This window comes from Periplaneta americana, chromosome 8 (assembly GCF_040183065.1).
Source record: "Periplaneta americana isolate PAMFEO1 chromosome 8, P.americana_PAMFEO1_priV1, whole genome shotgun sequence".
Lineage (NCBI taxonomy): Eukaryota > Metazoa > Arthropoda > Insecta > Blattodea > Blattidae > Periplaneta > Periplaneta americana.
In genome coordinates this window covers 30,387,867-30,407,051 of record NC_091124.1, presented here as the reverse complement: position 1 = coordinate 30,407,051, position 19,185 = coordinate 30,387,867, and the positions used below count along the sequence as shown (strand labels likewise).

Below are 19,185 nucleotides of genomic sequence, written 5' to 3'. Positions count from 1 at the left end.
TCCATAGTTGTTTCGCACGGATATTTTTTTCGATTATTTTACTATAACTTTATATTTTTCTTACGCACTTAACACAACAATTGTTACAAATCGCTCCACTCTCGTAAATTATTTAAAACTGTAAATTAGGATGCAGAATTAAACTATAAAGAATCAAGTTTCTACAGTCGTATGATTTGCAATAGTTGTTGTGATAAGTGCGTAAGAATGATGCAATGTTTAGTTGAATATTGAAAAAAAAATCTGTATACACAGCAATTAACAACACATTTTCAGCTTCAGAAAACTAACCAATTCAAGAAATATTACATATGAATTGTTCATTCTCCATTTTGTAATATTCTTTTACTTTTAAAGCTAAAGAAAAATATAGGAAACTTACAAACACTTTCAAATTAGTGTAACTCTAGGAAAATTGGGTTTAGGACATATGTTTATATGACTTCTTTCGTTCATAATATCTTCGGAGAGAAGCTCCATAAGTGGCTGTAAAACCATCGTGAATCACACTGTATAATAGCCCTTAATTATTTCTGTAGTTCTCAGAAAATGTAAAATTTATGCATATTGTATTTAAAGAATTTTTTACGAAGCAAAAAAATACATATATTTTGTTTTCTGGCGAATAAAATGTATGTATCAGTCTCTAAAATAACTGACTGTTAGGCTGTCGCAAAGCATAAATAATTACGTCAATATCAGTGTATTTGAATCTGTGTGATTTCATTTTCATACCACATCCCGGAACTGACGTAGAATTTAGGATATGACCATATCGTAGCCGCTACCTAAACCTCGCTTAGCTTACAACTCGAATTTATCAGTTCTTGCAGTTCCATCCCTACGCAGACCGTTCAACCTGTACAAAGTTCTCACCATGTTTGTTGTGGGGCATATCATTATACTCTGTGGCTGCTTCATTGCAGGTAACGTCTCATGCAAATAACAGTGTAGAAGATAATTACCGATTTTGGTGTGGGCTCATATGATATTTTAATAATATTCAATTAGAAAATTGTTATTGATCTTTTTGCTATTATGTACTAGTCTAGCGCCGTCATACGGTCTCATTCGAGTATTTCAGCGGACGGTCCGAAGATCTTCATCCTGAAGGCCGATATTTTATTATTTATTATTTAGTGTTGTATTGTTTCGTGTGATTTCTATTTCTATGAGATTTCCATTTCCGTCTATTATATTGCATTACCTATAAAATGGGATGAAATATTTTTATCTTTCAAAACATCTGCTTCTCCTTGTCTATTAGAGTGTAGGCCCCAGAATGTCTTAAACATTTTCATCACAGCAGTATCTCGGTGTTCATCACATTTTCAAAAACCCCTCATGTCTGTTTGAGTAAATTTTATAGATAGCACAAAAACTGATTATCTAGAAACAGTTTGATATTTTTAAGTGAATATTTTTATTAAAGCATAATAATAACAACGTATACGATTTGACATAAATGATCTTAATTATTTTTCCTTAGAATTTTTTGAAAAAAAAAATGAACTGCCAGGACATGTGGGGTTTCTACAATTCACTACTGTCAAATATCATTTTATTTCTTCATTACCGCAGAAATTTTTGGTGAAGAAGAAAAAGAAAAAGAATTCTTATCTTGTGATTGACTTTAAGTGCATATTTAATCCAAGAAATTTGAAAAAGTACTTAAACAAAATAAAAATAAAATAACAAATTAAATGAATAGTATATTTTCAGATTCAAATTTCTTTAATTCTATAAAAAAAGGTATTGGATAATTTTGTAGTTTCTAAAAATTCCCAGAAATCTTGAATATGTGGTCTTCCTCTAATTGAGAAATGTAACCCCAAAAATTGCTCAGTCTACTTTACGACGCTGTATCAACATCTAGTTTATTTAGCGTCTGAATGAAATGAAAGTGATAATGCCGGTGCATTGAGCCCAAGGTCCAGCACCGAAAGTTACACAGCATTTGCTCGTATTGGATTGAAGGAAAACACCGGACAAAAACCTCAACCAGGTAACATGCCCTGACAGGGATTCGAATCCGGGTCACATGGTTTCGTGGCCAGACGCGCTGACCGTTACTCCACAGGTGTGGTCCGCTCAGTCTATGTGCGCATATTTACGATATGTACTTATATATGATTATGTTCGAAACTTCTATCATTACAGCCTATTTTAAACTTCTTTTCTTCCAAACCAAAGCCAATTCTTGTCTAAAAGTTCGTGTTGCAGCGCATGTCGCTTGATAACTCTTTCAGATCATAGATCGGTGGATAAAAATCTAGCCCAGTCCTTTCATAAAAATGGACTTAGCGCGTTTTGAGATCACGCTCTTCAATTTCCTGAAATTCATTGCGAGTTATTGCCGCTGTGAAAAGTACATTGAAAACTGCAAGTGTGGGATTTCTGCAACACTTCAAAAGTCTATGTTATACAAAATTGAATTTGAGAACTAATTGTAAATGCGGTTTTTCTCCAATTCACTATTCTTTTACTTATATTCGAATCTCCGCTTACGATTACATATATGGGAATAAGTATCTTCAATGTACTGTAGTCTTCCATTTTTGTATATACTGAACAAGACAATACTTGAAAATATTATTAGATGTGTTCACTGCATAATTAAAGCAATTCAATTTTCAAGAAATATCTCTGTCCAATTCCTAGCTTATATAACCCAAATTTTAACAATATGAGACCAATTTTACAGATCTCTTTCAACGGATAATTTTGTTGTGAACGTGGTTTCCCGACGAAGCCCTTTACCTTAGTCGTATCAACTGGAATTTTCAGCTCGCTTTCATCAGAAATGAGTTCTAGTTGAAAACAAAAACGTTGGAGATAATCTTCAGAATATGCCAATGATGTCGATGTTTGCTCTGATGCAGATAACGGCTTGGTGCTTAACCCCGTAACACCAGATGTCGTGCGAATCAAGGAAGGCAACACCCTGACTTTGGAAGCATATGTAGAGTCTGAAGAAAGCAATTTATGGTTTTTTGGGCCAGGGAACATAAAGATCGGCAATTTCAATCAGCAAGCAACCATAACTAGAGACGACACTAAAGTACAACTGGAAATTTGGGGGATCACCCGTTTCCAGTCGGGAGTGTACTTTCTTAAAGGATTCGATGTCTGGAGTAACGAGAAGTGTAACTGGACTGTGATCGTTCAAGGTGAGTTCCTGGTCCTCTACGTCTGCAAATTGTATCAGCTTCTTTTGTTCTGGCTAAGTGGAAGAGAAGGCCTGCTGACTCTAACTTCGCCAAAATAAATAAATATTATTATCTAATTCCCTTCACAATCAATACACGTGTTGATTGCAATATTTCTGTGATCGCAGTTGTTCCTGAACATCACGCACGGATGGATTCCGCCTCCGATTGTATTTCCAATATCCAAGAACCTGAAGTCACGTGTGCAGCTCCTTTCTCTGGTGAAGTCACCTGGGAATACTCCGGGTGCAAGATCATCATCAAGGATGCTGATCAACACGTTGTGAATGAATTAGACCAATGTGGAGTGAGTATACATCTTACGTCGTTTACGTATCGAATATAGGAGATCGACACAATACAGGTGAAGAAACACACTCTGGCTTAGCTCTCTCGTACTGAACTATTCCATATCCTTCACAACACGACAAAGAAGTCTCTGCTTATCATAAACGTCTCCTTCCTATTCATTCCTAGCCTCGTCTGTCACAACCGAGGCATTGTCATGATGCAGTTTGAGATGCACAGAGGAGACGTTCCGGAGAGTTCATTTGTGGTACTCCCGTTTCGCATTATCAGTCCAAAAATGCTCACCATCTTCCAATCCTGTCATCCACCATCTTCCTCTGCAACTACTTGTTACGATGAATTTTCTTTTTCGAACTTTGTTCCGAATTTCGTACTGACTAATAGTACAATTGGCAGTTACTTTGTAACTGTTATGTTGACAGCATCATCTCATTCTGAAGAAGTTTCCAACGTTCGGGAATCAAACTTAGAGTCTACAGGCGAGTGTTACCTGATTTTTTAATATAGCAAATATTTAAAAATATTCATATTAATAAAAATGAAGTGAACATTTTTAATAAACAACGTGTATTTTAAAGTGTTGTTCGGTTTTTGACGGTCGTACCAATCATTTAATTTTGTCGAAAAAATAAGTAAGTAAGGGAGAGGGAGATAGGTTGGCTCAAATTTTACGTTTCTTTTCTGTAGTTTGCATAGCATTTCATGAAATCCTCAAAGTGTGCGTTCTACGTACTTCTTTGGCTATGTGGAGAGATGTTTGAATTTATATTTCACCACGACTTAAATTTGAAATTTTGTATTATTTTGAAACGTGCAGATTGAGTCAACTTACCCCGCCCTGAAGATAGATTGACACATGGTGTGGGGTAGATTGGCTACATGTTAAATAAGAGCAAACTGCATATAAGACTAGATTTTATTTAATTTAGAATTTATTTCTTTACACCGGCAATTGATTCAATATGATCAACGCACATAAATATATAAGCATGGAGTTAAACATTCAGATAGAAGAAGAAATGATCCTAGAAAAATGAGGTAGAAAAATTAATTTTGAATTTGTAAATGACTATATATCATACTGCCTTATTAAAAATATCTGAGAAGTAGTTTCTGTTTCCTTCTGTAAAACTTTTATGTGCCAATATATCTACACTCCAGACACTGTCACCTGGTGCGCATTCTGAGTAAGATTTAACACAATACAGGCAATATGTCTCTGTGTCTTCGTTACTTTCCCTTCTTGAATTATACTTTGTCTTTCGACTGGTCTGAAGTGTCCTTTTCTCATTACTAGTCTCCTCTTGAATTTTTGTTGAACAAATTCATTATCCTTTATCGATATCCTTTCCTCTAGTGCTTTCTTAACTGGAGAGTCGGTAAATATCGCAGCAGAAAATTTTCTCCCTTTTGTCCTCATCCGTAGCTTACGTACAATACCGAGTAGGAGTATGGAATTGAATATTAAAAATCCTTGGCCCCTAGGCTACACTTATGTTTTCTAACTTCATAGCACTGACAGCTTGTAACATCATATTATCAGTAGAAGTAGTTGCTCTGTCAGTTTTTTTAAAGTCTTCATTTTCTCATTCACTGCAATGAACGTATATGTTTTATATGTACAATCAACTAAATTGAACTTATATAATAACAAATTGCATAAATAAGCAAATTATGTATTGTATAATTTATATAATCATTTAAAGTAACACAGCGGAGTAGGTTAAACGCCGTGCCAATCTGCCCCTAACAACTATGCCAACTTGCCTCTGGTGTAGTTATTTTATTTGGGTTAAAATTACGAATTAGAGTAATGAATGATCGAAATGAAATTAACACGAAACAGAGTCAATTAAATGTACTTTCCAACGGTGTATTTGAAGTTCACCTAATATTACATATGTACCCTTAAAAAAATAATCACAAGACGGTGAAAATTTACTTATCTTGCCACGGAATTCCGACGCTTCCGTGGAGCGTGCTTTATAAAGCAGGGATAGTATTGTCTGCGTGGTGCTGCAATCCATCGCATAGCTACCGAAATAAAAGTGGTGTACCAACATGCATATTTAGCCAACCAGCATCTATCTCCCCTATGTATTTCGATTACTTTTCATGAATCGTAAAGTGTTTTTGTTAGGTTTCATGAATCGTAAAATGTTTAGTTAAAGGAATGAATTTCGTGTTGCCATAAGAAATACATTTTAATATTGGATTAATTTATAAAAGATAACTAAATGGCAATTAGTGTTATATTTAAGTGCATAGCATTGGGCGCAAGATGGCTTCTGTAAGTGTGACGTAAGGAAAATTGTTTCTGCTCTGCAAGCAGAACGGCATTTCAGGTTGTCTAAGCGCTCACCATCATCCAGTCCGGGATTTGGATATTTTTAGTTGGTTATTTAACAACGCCATATCAAATACTAGGTTATTTAGCGTCGATGAGATTGGTGATAGCGAGATGGTATTTGGCTAGATGAACCTGAGGATTCCCATTAAATTACCTGGCATTCACCCTGCCGCTGGGGAAAAATTCGGAAAAAACGAACCACGTAATCAGCCCAAGCGGGCATCGAACTCGCACCCGAGGACAAGAAATCGCAGGAAAGAGCCTTAATCGACTGAGCCACGCCGATGGCTATTTGGACGTTGGTAAAACATTTTACAGATAAATTACTACTTCTTTACAGGTGACTTTCTTTATGCTACATAAAAATTAAAATTGATGCAATTTCTTCAGAGAGAGGGAGAATAAAGAATCCAGATTTTATTTAACTGTTTCCCGTGGGAATTTCTATCGACTATCGATATATGCCTAGTCAAATATCAATAAAAAAAAACGTGCCATGCATAGCTATGCAAATCGTACTAACAGACATAGGCCTACAATGTGAAATCTTGCTGGAATGTCTCTTGCAAGTTATTTCGCTTTCATGTCCTTAGAAACTGGCGATTTTTACGGAACTGCTATAAATTTAACGCATTAAAACAGGAAAGCTAATTGACAAATGAGAACAGACTTCACACAATAAACTACCTCCTACCTCTCTAACATGTATACTTCTTAGGGAGAATCTTTGTTATCCAATCGCACATGGAATGAACCGTACGCTCTGCTGTATCCAGTATAAGAACATGCTAGATTTCATAACACAACCGATTAAACAAGCACTAATATTTCTTGACAATAAAACTTGCAAAATAAAATTCTTTCCATTAATTTGAAAAACTGAGTAACCTGTCACAAAAATATAACTGCATTCATGAATTGCATGCAGTAGCGATTAAAATTAAACATTTCATGACTTTCCAATAAATATGATATTGATTCAAGTATTATTGTTCGCAGGAATTTTCAGCGTTCAATTCTACTGAGAGAGCCAGACTTCTGTCAGAAGCGGCCAGCAGAGGAGACATCGTAGACTTAGTCATGTTAATGTTGCTGGGAACGCCATCGGATGGAGAATTACAAACTCACAAATCTCCTCTTTGCATTGCTTCTAGAGAGGGACACAGAGATGTGACACAATTTCTTCTCAATGCAGGTGCGAACGCATCCGCAATTTTAGAACAGCAGAGTAGGTTAAACGCTTCACCATTGTCACTCACTTATAAGGTATGGTTAACGCCTCTTCACTGCGCAGCACTGTCGGGATCAGTTCCGATTGTACAAATGATGCTTGCAACAGGTGTAAACATGTATATAAAAGACTCTAAATCACGAACTCCCTTCATGTATGCGGCACAGTCAGGATCATTACCACTTGTCAAGGCGTTCTTATCGTGGGGTGCGAAACTAAGTCATAAGGATTCCGATGGCGCGACGCTTATATTCCACGCAGCAAGATCAGGATCTGTTCAGCTCGTCAAATTTTTAATAAGCCTGGGTGAGGATCCACTGTCCGAAGGCCATTCTGGACTGACAGCTTTGTTCTACGCTGCACGGTCAGGATCCCTTGCTATAGTGGAATTTCTAGTGTCACTTGGTGCGGATCCTTTAAAAACCAAAACTGATCAAGAAACACCGATATTTGAAGCGGTTAATGCAGGATCCATACCCTTAATTGAAACTTTTCTTAAATGGGGAGCGAGCGTTAATTCCAAAAACAATAGAGGACAGTCGCTGTTACACATGTCGGTGGAAGGTGGTTATCTGTCTGTAGCCAAGAAACTCATTGCAGAGAACGCAAGCATTATGGCTGTTGATCACGACGGTAAAACACCGCTGCACTATGCTGCACGTTTAGGATACACATCATTTGTTCTAGCCCTTATTGACGCAGGTGCAAGTACTGAACTTTCAGAGTATTCATTTGGCATGACTCCACTCCACATTGCGACAGAAAATGGACATCTGTCAACAGTTAATGAACTTATCAAGGCTGGCGCCGAACTTAATACAGTTGATCGTTACAATTATACACCACTCCACACAGCAGTGGAAAAGGGAAATTACCTACTTGTTCAAGCTCTTATTAAAGGAGGCGCTAATCCTAACAGTTTCTCAAATATTGAGGATACGCCAATCTTTGCAGCGGCAGATAATGGTAACTTCCAAATTTTCAAGGCTCTAATCGTGGCTGGCGCTAACTACAGTGCTGTTTCAAGTCGTGGTGGCTTCACAACGGTCCACTATGCAGCAGTTGGAGGAAACTTGGAAATTCTTCAAGAACTCATCAAGTTAGGCGCTTACTTAGACGTTCCTGGCGGAGATGGTAGAACGCCGCTGCAAATGGCGGCACTTGCTGGTCATTTTCAAATCTTTCAGGCTCTTATCTTGGCTGGAGCTAACGTAAGCGCCGTTGACAAGACTGGTAACACAATGCTCCATTTCGCTGCATATGGAGGAAACTTGAAAATAGTTCTTGAAATCATCACGTTAGGAGCGAACTCTGATGCTGTTAATGATTATCTTCAAACTCCAGTCCACGTAGCAGCAGAAGAAGGACATTTGGAAATTGTTAAAGCTCTTATCAATGCAGGTGCGTGTTCTAACACTCTTGACAAGAATGGTAAATCGCCCTTAGATTATGCAGAAAGGGATATACGACCTGAAGTAATAAAATGGTTATCAGGACTGAAGCATAATACGTGCCCATGATTTGTAACATGAAAACGGACTGAAAAACAACAAACATCACTGCCGTGTGCACGTCAATAGATACGAGGTCTGGTCGGAAAGTAAAGTAATCCATCTGTCCCTGACTAAAGACACGAAGTCGGACAGAAAAGTAATCCACCTTTGTCCGTGAAAATGTGACTAGCTTATATTCTTAGTTCACATCCTTTTCGAAGTAGTTCCTTCTGACTTCACTCATTTCTTTCGGTTGCTTCACCGCTGCTCCATGCACTGCTCAGAGCAATTTTTCAAGATTGTCAGCAAGTTCTTTGTTACATTGGTCCTAATTGCTTCAATGCCTTCAAATCTCGAAAATTTTTGTAACATCCAAAGTCTTAGGAACATGTCGGGAGAGAAAGAAACTGTTGGACTTATCAATTTCGGTGTTTGGCACATAATTTTATGCTTTGTTTCCAAAATGTGTTATTTAAATTTAAGTTATTTTTACAGAGAGTGTTTTACCATAAATGATCCAATTTGAAAAATATGTGTTTACTCTTATTTTACTGATATTTTATACCATTTCTGTACTTGAAGCACTAGAAAACTTCATAGTTGATAAACTAAAATACAAGATAGTAGGTTTTGGCCTGAAAAACATGAAATAGAAGATTATGGAAAAAAATTAAACGTAAAAAGATTACGCTGTTATCCCTAAGGTAATTTAATCTTATAATCAACAAAATTGGATCATGTATTCATAAATAAATATATATTAAACAAAAAGAGTTAATTAATTCTTCCAATCACCCCAACAAAATATATTAAATATTAAATAAAATAAACTATCAAAATAAATAGAATAATATATATATATACTCTATAGGGTCTTCTCGTCCTATGGATAAATTTAAGCTTTTTAACTTAAAAATTAAATTCAACAAAAATAAGGGTAGAGTAGCATAATAGCAGCGCTTCCTAAATCGCACCACTTCTAGTTTAAAACAAATTACTGTAGTAGTGTGGCACTAGCGGTATTGTTAATATCTACCATATGTACTTCCACCATGTAACTTGATTTCTACCACTTCTTTGTGTCTGCAGCCTGGTGATAGTGTATCTAATATAATGGCTCAGTTGGATGTACATTTAGCTAACATTTTTTTAATTAATAACGGATTTGTATGCAAAGGAATCCATAATCTTAAAATGTTATTCGTTTAAAGATATATTAAAGAACATTTAACAGTAGGATTTTCGAACATGTGGTGATTATAGGCTAGAATGAAGGAAATAATAACTTATGGCGTAGTTTCTCAATTCGCACCAATTTGTAGGTATCTAATTCGCACCGGTGCGATATGAGCAACTGTAGCAATTCTAACCGTACAAAAGAAGGCACCAAAAATTTTAACTGAACTAGGAATGCATCAGGTATGTGCAATATCAAGTGGTGAAAAGGATGTTAATACAATAAGTATATGTTGTACAACCGCACAAGGTATTTTGTGCCATCTGTGATAATTTTTAAACGTTAAACAGTGCATTCTTCATTATCAACTGGTGCTCCTCCAGGATCGTTATTTGTTTGCTCTGAGTCAGGTTACATCAACAGTGAACTATTTGTCGAATAGCTCAAACATTTTATTTGCCACTCAAGCCTGCCAAAGAGAAAGTGCTGCTTCTGTATGTCCACCTACACGACCTATTGCAAAAATTTAGAAGCTAGATTATCTCGTGAAAATGGTATGCTCTTCTTTCAGCTTCCTCTTCATAATACTCAGAGGCCCAGCCTTTAGATGTTTCTATCTTCAAATCATTTCAGACAGCTATATCATGAAACAATTCTTAGGTGGTTCGAGATAATCGTGAAGAAAAGGTGACGCAGTTTACAGTCTGAACTGCCTGGTGAAGCACATGGCAAAGGTTTAACAATAAAAAACGCATTCAGAAAGTTTAAATGTTACGTAATTTACGCTCTATCTTTTCAATTTCATTTGAAGATGCGTTACTCTCTTTCGTTAATTTCAATAAACTTGTAATTTGCATTTATTACATTATTCATTTAAATATTCTTCTATATCTTCAACATTAAAAGCTTTCCTTAAACCTGTTCCCTGCAGATAAAGAGATGCGATTTAAGAAACCGCAGGTGCTATTTAGGAAACTAGTTGCCTAAATGGCACCACTGACATGTGTTCCGAAAATGTCATTTTAATTAAAAAAATATGAAATCAAATTCAAGGATTCTTTTTTACATAAAAGGTAAATGCTCTGGGAATGTATCTGTGTAAAGGAATGCAGAAAATAAAAACTATATTGTTCAATAAAAATTATAAATGCTAAAGTGGTGCGATATAGGCACCCTTAATCTAAAATTAAATATCATTTGCAGTCAGAAATAGTAGAAATTAGCAAAAAATAACTTTACCATTGGATTCATAGTTATGGTATAAGCTTATATTTGTTATGTAATTGGGTTAAAATTTGTTTTTGAGCATAATAGCAGCTTTTGGAATCAAACCATTCAATTGGGTTGAAGATATTCTCAATAGGCAGGGAAGTTGTAACGGATCTGTTTAAAACAATTCATAGTGGCATTCATAAGCACCGACTTCGGGAAACGAGGCACGTTCTGCTCCCTCTTTTCATAGAGCCAGTGGCGTCGTCCCCACCAATAAAATTATTAGAAGTATCCCGCCTCTCCAAATAACCCAGTGAGAGATTCCTGAACTAAAAAAAATAATAAATAGTTAGAAAGATCAACTAGGACATAAGCCAAAAATGGTTAATTCAGAGTTCATAATGATTGACAGATGTCCCAGACATCTCAGAGAAGCAACTCGCAATGCCTTCTGTATTTCTGCCTTCCTGTATTTCACATCATTGTATCTCCATATTCGACGCAACGATCACTCCGCTTCTTGTATTGTAAACCACATTTTTTTTTTCGGTTTAGTTGAAATTTATCAACTACTGCAGTCTAACAGTAACAGCCATAAGGACGGCCAGAATGCACATGCAAATGCATATTTTTACTGGTCAGTTGAATGTCATGCAGAAACTTTGTATGCATGTTTTGAATGTTTGTGATGATGAATATACAAAAATAAGCGTTCATATTTTTTAACATTTCACACAGCTACCAATATATTTGATTTCCTCATATATTGTAGCATATATCCAGGATATTGTTGCTTAAACACCCCAATTCCCATAGTTCAGTCCTGTAGTTCCGAAACGTGTCTTATTCCGAAAAATCGAAAATGCAGATAAGTACAGTACTGCACTCTATGTTCAATACATGATATACTGTAACAAGATGATATTACAAGAATATTCTTCCCCCACTCAGTTTCATAGGGGAAATATGGTTGATGCTCCAAAATGTGTCTAATGATGCAAAAGTGTGTTCCATAACTTGCCTTCTCCAATTTTAACATTATAATAAAAACCTTGCTGAAGAAAGCAGCCTAATGAGCTTCTATTCCTGATCTATATTCTATAAAATATTTATTTCGAACGATGAAAAAATTCTTATTTTAACATAAAGAATGTGAAAAAAGTTTTTCTTGATTTGTGAAAAAAATATCAAAAAGAGGACAAGACACGTTTCGGAAAATAGGAATCAGTTTATCTATACTAATAATAAATTGGGTTATTTTACGACGCTGTATCAACATCTAGGTTATTTAGCGTCTGAATGATATGAAGGTGATTATGCCGGTGAAATGAGTCCGGGGTCCAGCACCGAAAGTTACCCAGCATTTGCTCGAATTGGGTTGAGGGAAAACCCCGGACAAAACCTCAACCAGGTAACTTTCCCCGACCGGGATTCGAACTCGGGCCACCTAGTTTCGCAGCCAGACGGGCTGACCGTTACTCCACAAGTGTGGACTACTAATAATAAATCTGTAGCCGAAATTTTTCTGGTAATTTTCGATTTTCCAAAAATAATTGGTCCAACGTATATAATTAACCACCCTGAAACCGAAAGTCGCTTTTTTGAAATTTTTGTTTGTATGTCTGTCTGTCTGTCTGGATGTTTGTCACCTTTTCACGCGATAATGGCTGAACGGATTTCGATGAAAATTGGAATATAAATTAAGTTCGTTGTAACTTAGATTTTATGCTAAATGGCATTCAAAATACATTATTTAAAAGGGGGGTATAAGGGGGTCCTGAATTAAATAAATCGAAATATCTCGCTTATTATTGATTTTTGTAAAAAATATTACATAACAAACGTTTCTTTAAACGTCATTTGCGATAAGTTTTATTCTTTGAAAAATTTTGATAGGACTGATATTTAATGAGATAAATGTGTTTTACAATTAAACTAACTGCCATCTAAGGCGGCGTAATGAAATAAAAAAAATGACTTGGTCTATAAGGGGCCTTGGACAACAACAATCGAAAGCTATGAAAGATAGCCTACAGAGAATGTTTCTGTGTTTGTATGAAGTAATATCGGAAGCTAAATTAACCGATTTGTATAATTAATTATTATTTCACCATTAGAAAGTGTAGTTTCCCTATATGGACATAATGCTATACTGTTATTACAGTAACTTCGGATATAATATAATATAATGTAACATAAAATATAATATAATATAATATAATATAATTTAAGTTATTTGAAGGGTTCAGTACCATAGTGGGCCAAGCGCCATTTACTGAATACGTAGAAAACAAGGGTTAAAATTAACTTATTACCATAATGCAATGGAAACATATAGCAAGTAAAATAAAGTATACACATTAAATCTAAATGATTTCAATGTTCATTAAGCTATGGTTGCATGTAATAAAAATTAAGAAAGGAATTGTCATTGCACCAAATGAGTGCTCTCTGGACCAAAATGATCGCATTTTAATTATTTGGATACAATTTAAATTAAGTACCATATTAAAAGATTCATCCTTCTATCAAACACGAATGTTCCCTGGATCAAATGTCCTATTTTAATTATGTAATTACTTTATATTTATTTCTAACAGATTCTGAGGTCCTTGGTTGTCGACGGGAAATATTATTTGAGCCGTTGAGAGCAGAAGTGGTGGAAGTCAAAAATGAGTAATGAGTGTTAAAGTAAACATTCAGTAATATACAGCGCAAAGTATCATGTAATATTGAATTTATTTGAACAAAGTATTAATAGTCAGTGGGTAGTACAAAGGACATATTAGTTTCGGAAAACATATCACGTGTGAACAAGATGTAGACTACATATTAATTGCCACATTGTGCTGTATTTTACAGATTTTTTACTTTAAACCTCATTAACCAATTTTGACTTATATCACTTCTCTTCTGAACTGCTCATTTATTAACTGTACTCGATGGCTGAAAATTATTTGTTTATGAATTGTAGCTGGAATAACTACAACAACCTCTCCATGCTTTTGTTTCACTTGTCCTTGAGTAGGGAATTCAAGACGTTGAACTCCTGGGAACAAAAAGCATTCCTAAATATTCCAATCTACGTAACTCTAACACCTTCTAGTCAACTTTTCCGTTTCACTTATTGTCAGGTAGTACGCCAGCAGTCTAATTGTCACATGCCTGATTTTTTTTTTTTTTTTTTTTGCATTTTCTCAAGTGTGCGTTCGTCTGTAATGACTCCTATAAAATTTTGCAAGTGGAACACATTTTGCACGCACAGAGACCTACTGATGAGAACGTCAAGATAAAAGTCGATATAATGATATAAAAAAGACTCTGGTTAGAGAACTGTGCACAAAGCATAAAAAGTCTTGTAACAAGAATTGTTACATCAACCTGAATCTTACAAACCCACAATGGGAAGATTAATCTTTTCTCAGTAATCTCATGTAATTTGAACGACCATTTTTCAGTACCTACGGTATTCAGAAATATCCATGCAATTAACAAAGTATCACAACAGAGAACCTTGGAAAATTTCAGTTGTGTTTCTCTACAAGAAACTTAAGTAAATAAGAAAATAAAGTGTGAATGTTTAATCTTAATGTGAACTAAAAAAAATACATAGGCCTATCAGTGTCACATGTCATTCACATTTTTTTAACCCTTTGAGGCATAGTGTTTTCATTTGAGTTCACCACATTTTCTATTTGTTTTAATGTCGTGAAGTTGTGTCACAGTGCCTTCAAATATAAAACACCTCCTAATTTGTATGCAAATTTATGAACATACATACGTTTGTAAATTTCATCTCTGTGTTATGTATTTCATTTCATTTTACCAATATCCACCTCATATTTGTTAATTAAGAGTTCTGTTCCTCAAAGGGTTAACGATAATTAACCCTAACAATTGTATTTTATATGTTCTTGTATATTCCTTGTTTAATTATGCAAATTTCAGATTTTGAGCGTATCAGTTCTGCCCTAGTCGTAAGTATTACCAAGAAGGAATAAAACGGAATTATCAGTTCAATTGAGGAGCTTATTTTCAAAACAACCTTTTTACATTCCCGCAACTATGTAGGAATCACGAAAAAAGTTTCTTACCAGCTAGGCAAGAGCCATTATGAAACCAAAGAGTCTGGTGGATAGAAATAAAATGGGAGCATGAGACTCTTTGATTCCAAAGCTGGAATTAATACTTCGTAGCAATTGATGATGATTGTGCGCATCCCATTAATCAATGTAAGTTATATGAGCGCAATACGCCGCAGATAACGGATCTAAAATGCGCGTGTTACCTCGCGCTCTACAGGCTTGCTGCCGCCCGCGTTCTTCGGATCAAGCGTGACGCGAACGTTCTGTATATTTCGAGTCGCGACAGCAGTTTTGCAATCTTGTGTCCAGTAGCCTTTTAGGAGCAGACTAATCGCAAAGAATAGCTCGTCCACTGTACTGTAAATAGTTTATATTAAAAATTATGACCGCCATTTATTCACAACACGCAGTGATAGTCATAGCGTCTTGAAAACTATATTAATTAATTAATTAATTAATTAATTAATATTTATTTATTTAATCTGGCAGAGCTAAGGCCAGTAGGCCTTCTCTTCCGCCCAGCCAGACTCTAAATCTAATTGAATACAATTGCTTACACAGTTATTACATTAATATCTAGACCATAAATCAACATGAAAGTAAATAATGAAAGTTGGATAAGTAATGTTAGTGTGACAATTATAAATATTGGTAAGAAATAGTTATAATAATAATAATAAAATTAATAATAATGAGATAATATAGATATTTATCTGTGATAAACCATTAAACATTGAGAAACCTGAAACAGTTATTATTGATAACAAGAATTGTTAGAAAAATATTTCGTTAACCTATTCTTAAATTGGTTTGATGTCTGACAGTCCCTGATATTACTCGGTAGGGAATTCCAAAGCCGAGGAACATCCACAGTGAAAGAAGATGAATATGAGGATGTTCGGTGGGAGGGACTGGATTATATTGAGGAGTGTTGTGATCGTATGTCTAGGTTATGATGGGCGGATAAATTTTTCAAAACGAGACGCAAGATAGACAGGAGTGGAGAAATGCAATACGTGAAAGAGAAGGGAAAGACAGTGGATTTTCCTACGATCTTCTACGATTATCCTACTACAGAAAATAATTAAAAACTTATAAAACACAGAACTTAAAAAACAAATATTACGTAAAGAACGACATAATAATTTCGAAATAGTTATGCTAACTAGCTGGTTTCAAACAAATTTCGAAACAAATCAAGCGAAAATGTATGATCTGGCGTATAGGAAACGCTTGAACAGAACAAGGTCCCACTCACCCCGGAAGAGTGTCAGCAACTGAGCAGGTCACTCGCTTGGACGACATTCAGTTCCTTCGTTATAGAATGCCCAACATCACCACTAGCGTTTATCCAATTTTGAAACAATGATACCACTTTATAATTTGCGATTTCCAGTAGAAACATCACTAAAGCTTTCTTAATGTTTTCATGGGCTCTGTTTGCGTGATGTTTAATTCATGAAGAAATTTAAGCTTTCCAAATGGACGTAATTAAAGAAATTAAAATACTACCTAATTTCGAGACTCAGACATCGAAAACTATCTGAAATTAAGGCTATGGATTGACGACAATAACGAAAAAAACTGAAATGTGATACCAACAGAGCACCACTCATGACTCACCTATTAGTTGTAATTATTTATTTAACCTGGTAGAGATAAGGCCGCCAGGCATTCTCTGCCCCTCTACCAGGAGATTCTAACTATAATACGAAGAACAAAATTACAATTAGTATTAAATTTACAATTACAATTACAAATAAAATTGCAATTAGTTTTAAATTTACAATTACAATTACAATAAAAATTAAAGTACGAAAAGATTACCTGACTAATTAAAGCTAGATAATTTATCATAGAAAAACAAAGAATATTTTATATTTACTGAATTACAAGTTAAACCTACTATAACAAAATTTTATATTGATGAAATTACTGGATATTAACATTTGTGATAGATTAAGGCAACTATTTACAAGAAATCAATTACTGACCAAGTGCCTAGTAAGTTTGCGTTTGAATTCAATTTTATTTTGACAGTCCCTGATGCTAACAGGTAGAGAATTCCAGAGTCTTGGCAGGGCTATTGTGATAGAGGATAAGTTCCGATGGGATGGTATTGTTAGTATTATTTCATGACGAGAGCGTGTGTTCAGATTATGGTGGGAAGAAAGATAAGTGAAGCGAGACGACAGGTACGAAGGAATAGAAGAGATCAAGATGTCGAAAAGAAAGAGAAATGAATGTAAATTTCTTTTCTTATCTAGTTTAAGCCAACCTATTGCTTCCAGGGATGGGGTAATATGATCATATTTGCTAACATTGCTTACAAAAGTACACTCAAATTATGAGCACGTTGAAGTTTCGTTTTGTTGTCGCTGGAGAGGTCAGTCAGTAAAATGTCAGCATAGTAAAAATAGGGAAATACAAGCGTCTGCACAAGGGACTTTTTAAGCAAGAGGGGAGATGAACTTTTGTCCTTTATAGCACATGGATAATGGAATATATTTTTCTGCAGGTTTCTGTGATACATAGGAAAAATAGGAGGAGATAATGTGGTAGAGTGGCCAGTTCCGCTCCCCTACATTGCATACCAGATTTCTTTTTTAATTTCAATATAATTCTACACGTCGAATTATGTCCCTGAAACAAGGAGAAATTCGGAAAAAAATGCTACAGGTTACAGTTATTTTATTCTTCAGGTTATTATTATTATTATTATTATTGGTATTATTATTATTATTATTATTATTATTATTATTATTATTATTATTATTATTATTGTCACATATAGGTAGTTCTTCTTCTTATTCTTCTTCATTAGCCCTTTATGCAGCTAAGGGTCAGTGCACCTCCTTTTGTCTATTTCATCCACTCCTCTCGATCTTGGCTCTAAGTCTTCGTTTCCATTTCCTTTTCCAGCCCGGTCGTCGTCGTCCAATCCGAGGCTCCTGTTTTTCCTTTTGAATCAATAATTACCCTGACGTGGGTGATCAGCCCAACTCAAGGTGCTTTGCCTGTGTGCGCTCCCAGTTTCCTCTGGTCGTGAGGTGCAGTTGGGCATTTCCTCCCAATCTCAATCGCTATGGTTTTCCCGCCAATACTCGGGTGGCTGATTGAAGTGGTTTCACACTGGGCGATGGGGTCGCCACTTCCCTACGCCGAACATAGGTAGTTAAGGGATAAAAATTTCAAGAGGAAATTTATTATTTTTATTTGTTTTATTTGTTGTATCCAGCGTTCAAGCCACAGTCGCAATATTTTGTCGCATTTTGCTACTCGACTTCTAAAAATGCAACAAACTTTGAATGGAAATGTGCAAAATGCGACAACCACATTGGACTTCAGAAACGAAGATGGTAATGGAGAAAATGAAATCTTTTCAATACATTTAAATAGGTCTGCATAACTGTGGGATTGGAACATTCATGAACATTACGGATGCTGTTAATCAGAAATGTTTTCGAACTAATGTGAATTTAAATGAAATGCTAATGGCATGGGCAATGTTCAAAAAGATATTGAGCAATAGATGTTCAGGAATTGATTTCAAAGAATTTGTGCAATTCATGTGAGTTAAGTGAACAATTTGTTCTAATTGATTTTTAAAGTTACATCGCAATCTCTAAATTGTGAGCGAAGATGAATTTAAATGAAATGCTAATGGCATGGGCAATGCTCAAAAAGATATTGAGCAATAAATGTTCAGGAATTGATTTCAAAGAGTTTGTGGAATTCATGTGAGTTAAGTGAACAATTTTTTCTAATTGATATATAAAATTCCATCCCATACAGTAAATTGTGAGCGAAGATAAAGTTTCATGAATTTTGTAAAAACTGCAATTAGAAGCCGCCTTTCAGTAAAAAGAGTTAGCACTCTGCTAACAATAAATCTTGAAGGGCCTACTAGTAAAGAATTTCGATGTTCAGAGTGTCATGAAATAACGTAAATTAATGTCCTGTCAATTCAGCAGTAATTGATTCTAAACATACCTACAACTAGTGATTTACTTACATAAGTATATCTAGAGTATGATAAGATGAATTCAAAGTAATAAAACTCCAAGAAACGATTTACATAATTTTTTGTTCCCGCATACTTCATCAATTATATTTTTC

At 35.2% G+C, this 19,185-nt stretch overlaps 1 protein-coding gene across 1 annotated transcript in view; it reads left to right on the top strand.

The window, feature by feature from the left end:
• The first annotated feature begins 799 nt into the window (after positions 1-799).
• Positions 800-19,185, top strand: part of LOC138704612 (ankyrin-1-like) — a 29,361-nt gene continuing 10,975 nt past the window's right edge. Inside the window, exons 1-4 of the mRNA XM_069832689.1 lie at positions 800-926; positions 2,883-3,170; positions 3,338-3,516; positions 6,868-7,063. Of these exons, the coding sequence (XP_069688790.1) occupies positions 878-926; positions 2,883-3,170; positions 3,338-3,516; positions 6,868-7,063 (712 nt within the window). The 5' untranslated portion in view covers positions 800-877. The remainder of the gene's footprint in view (positions 927-2,882; positions 3,171-3,337; positions 3,517-6,867; positions 7,064-19,185) is intronic.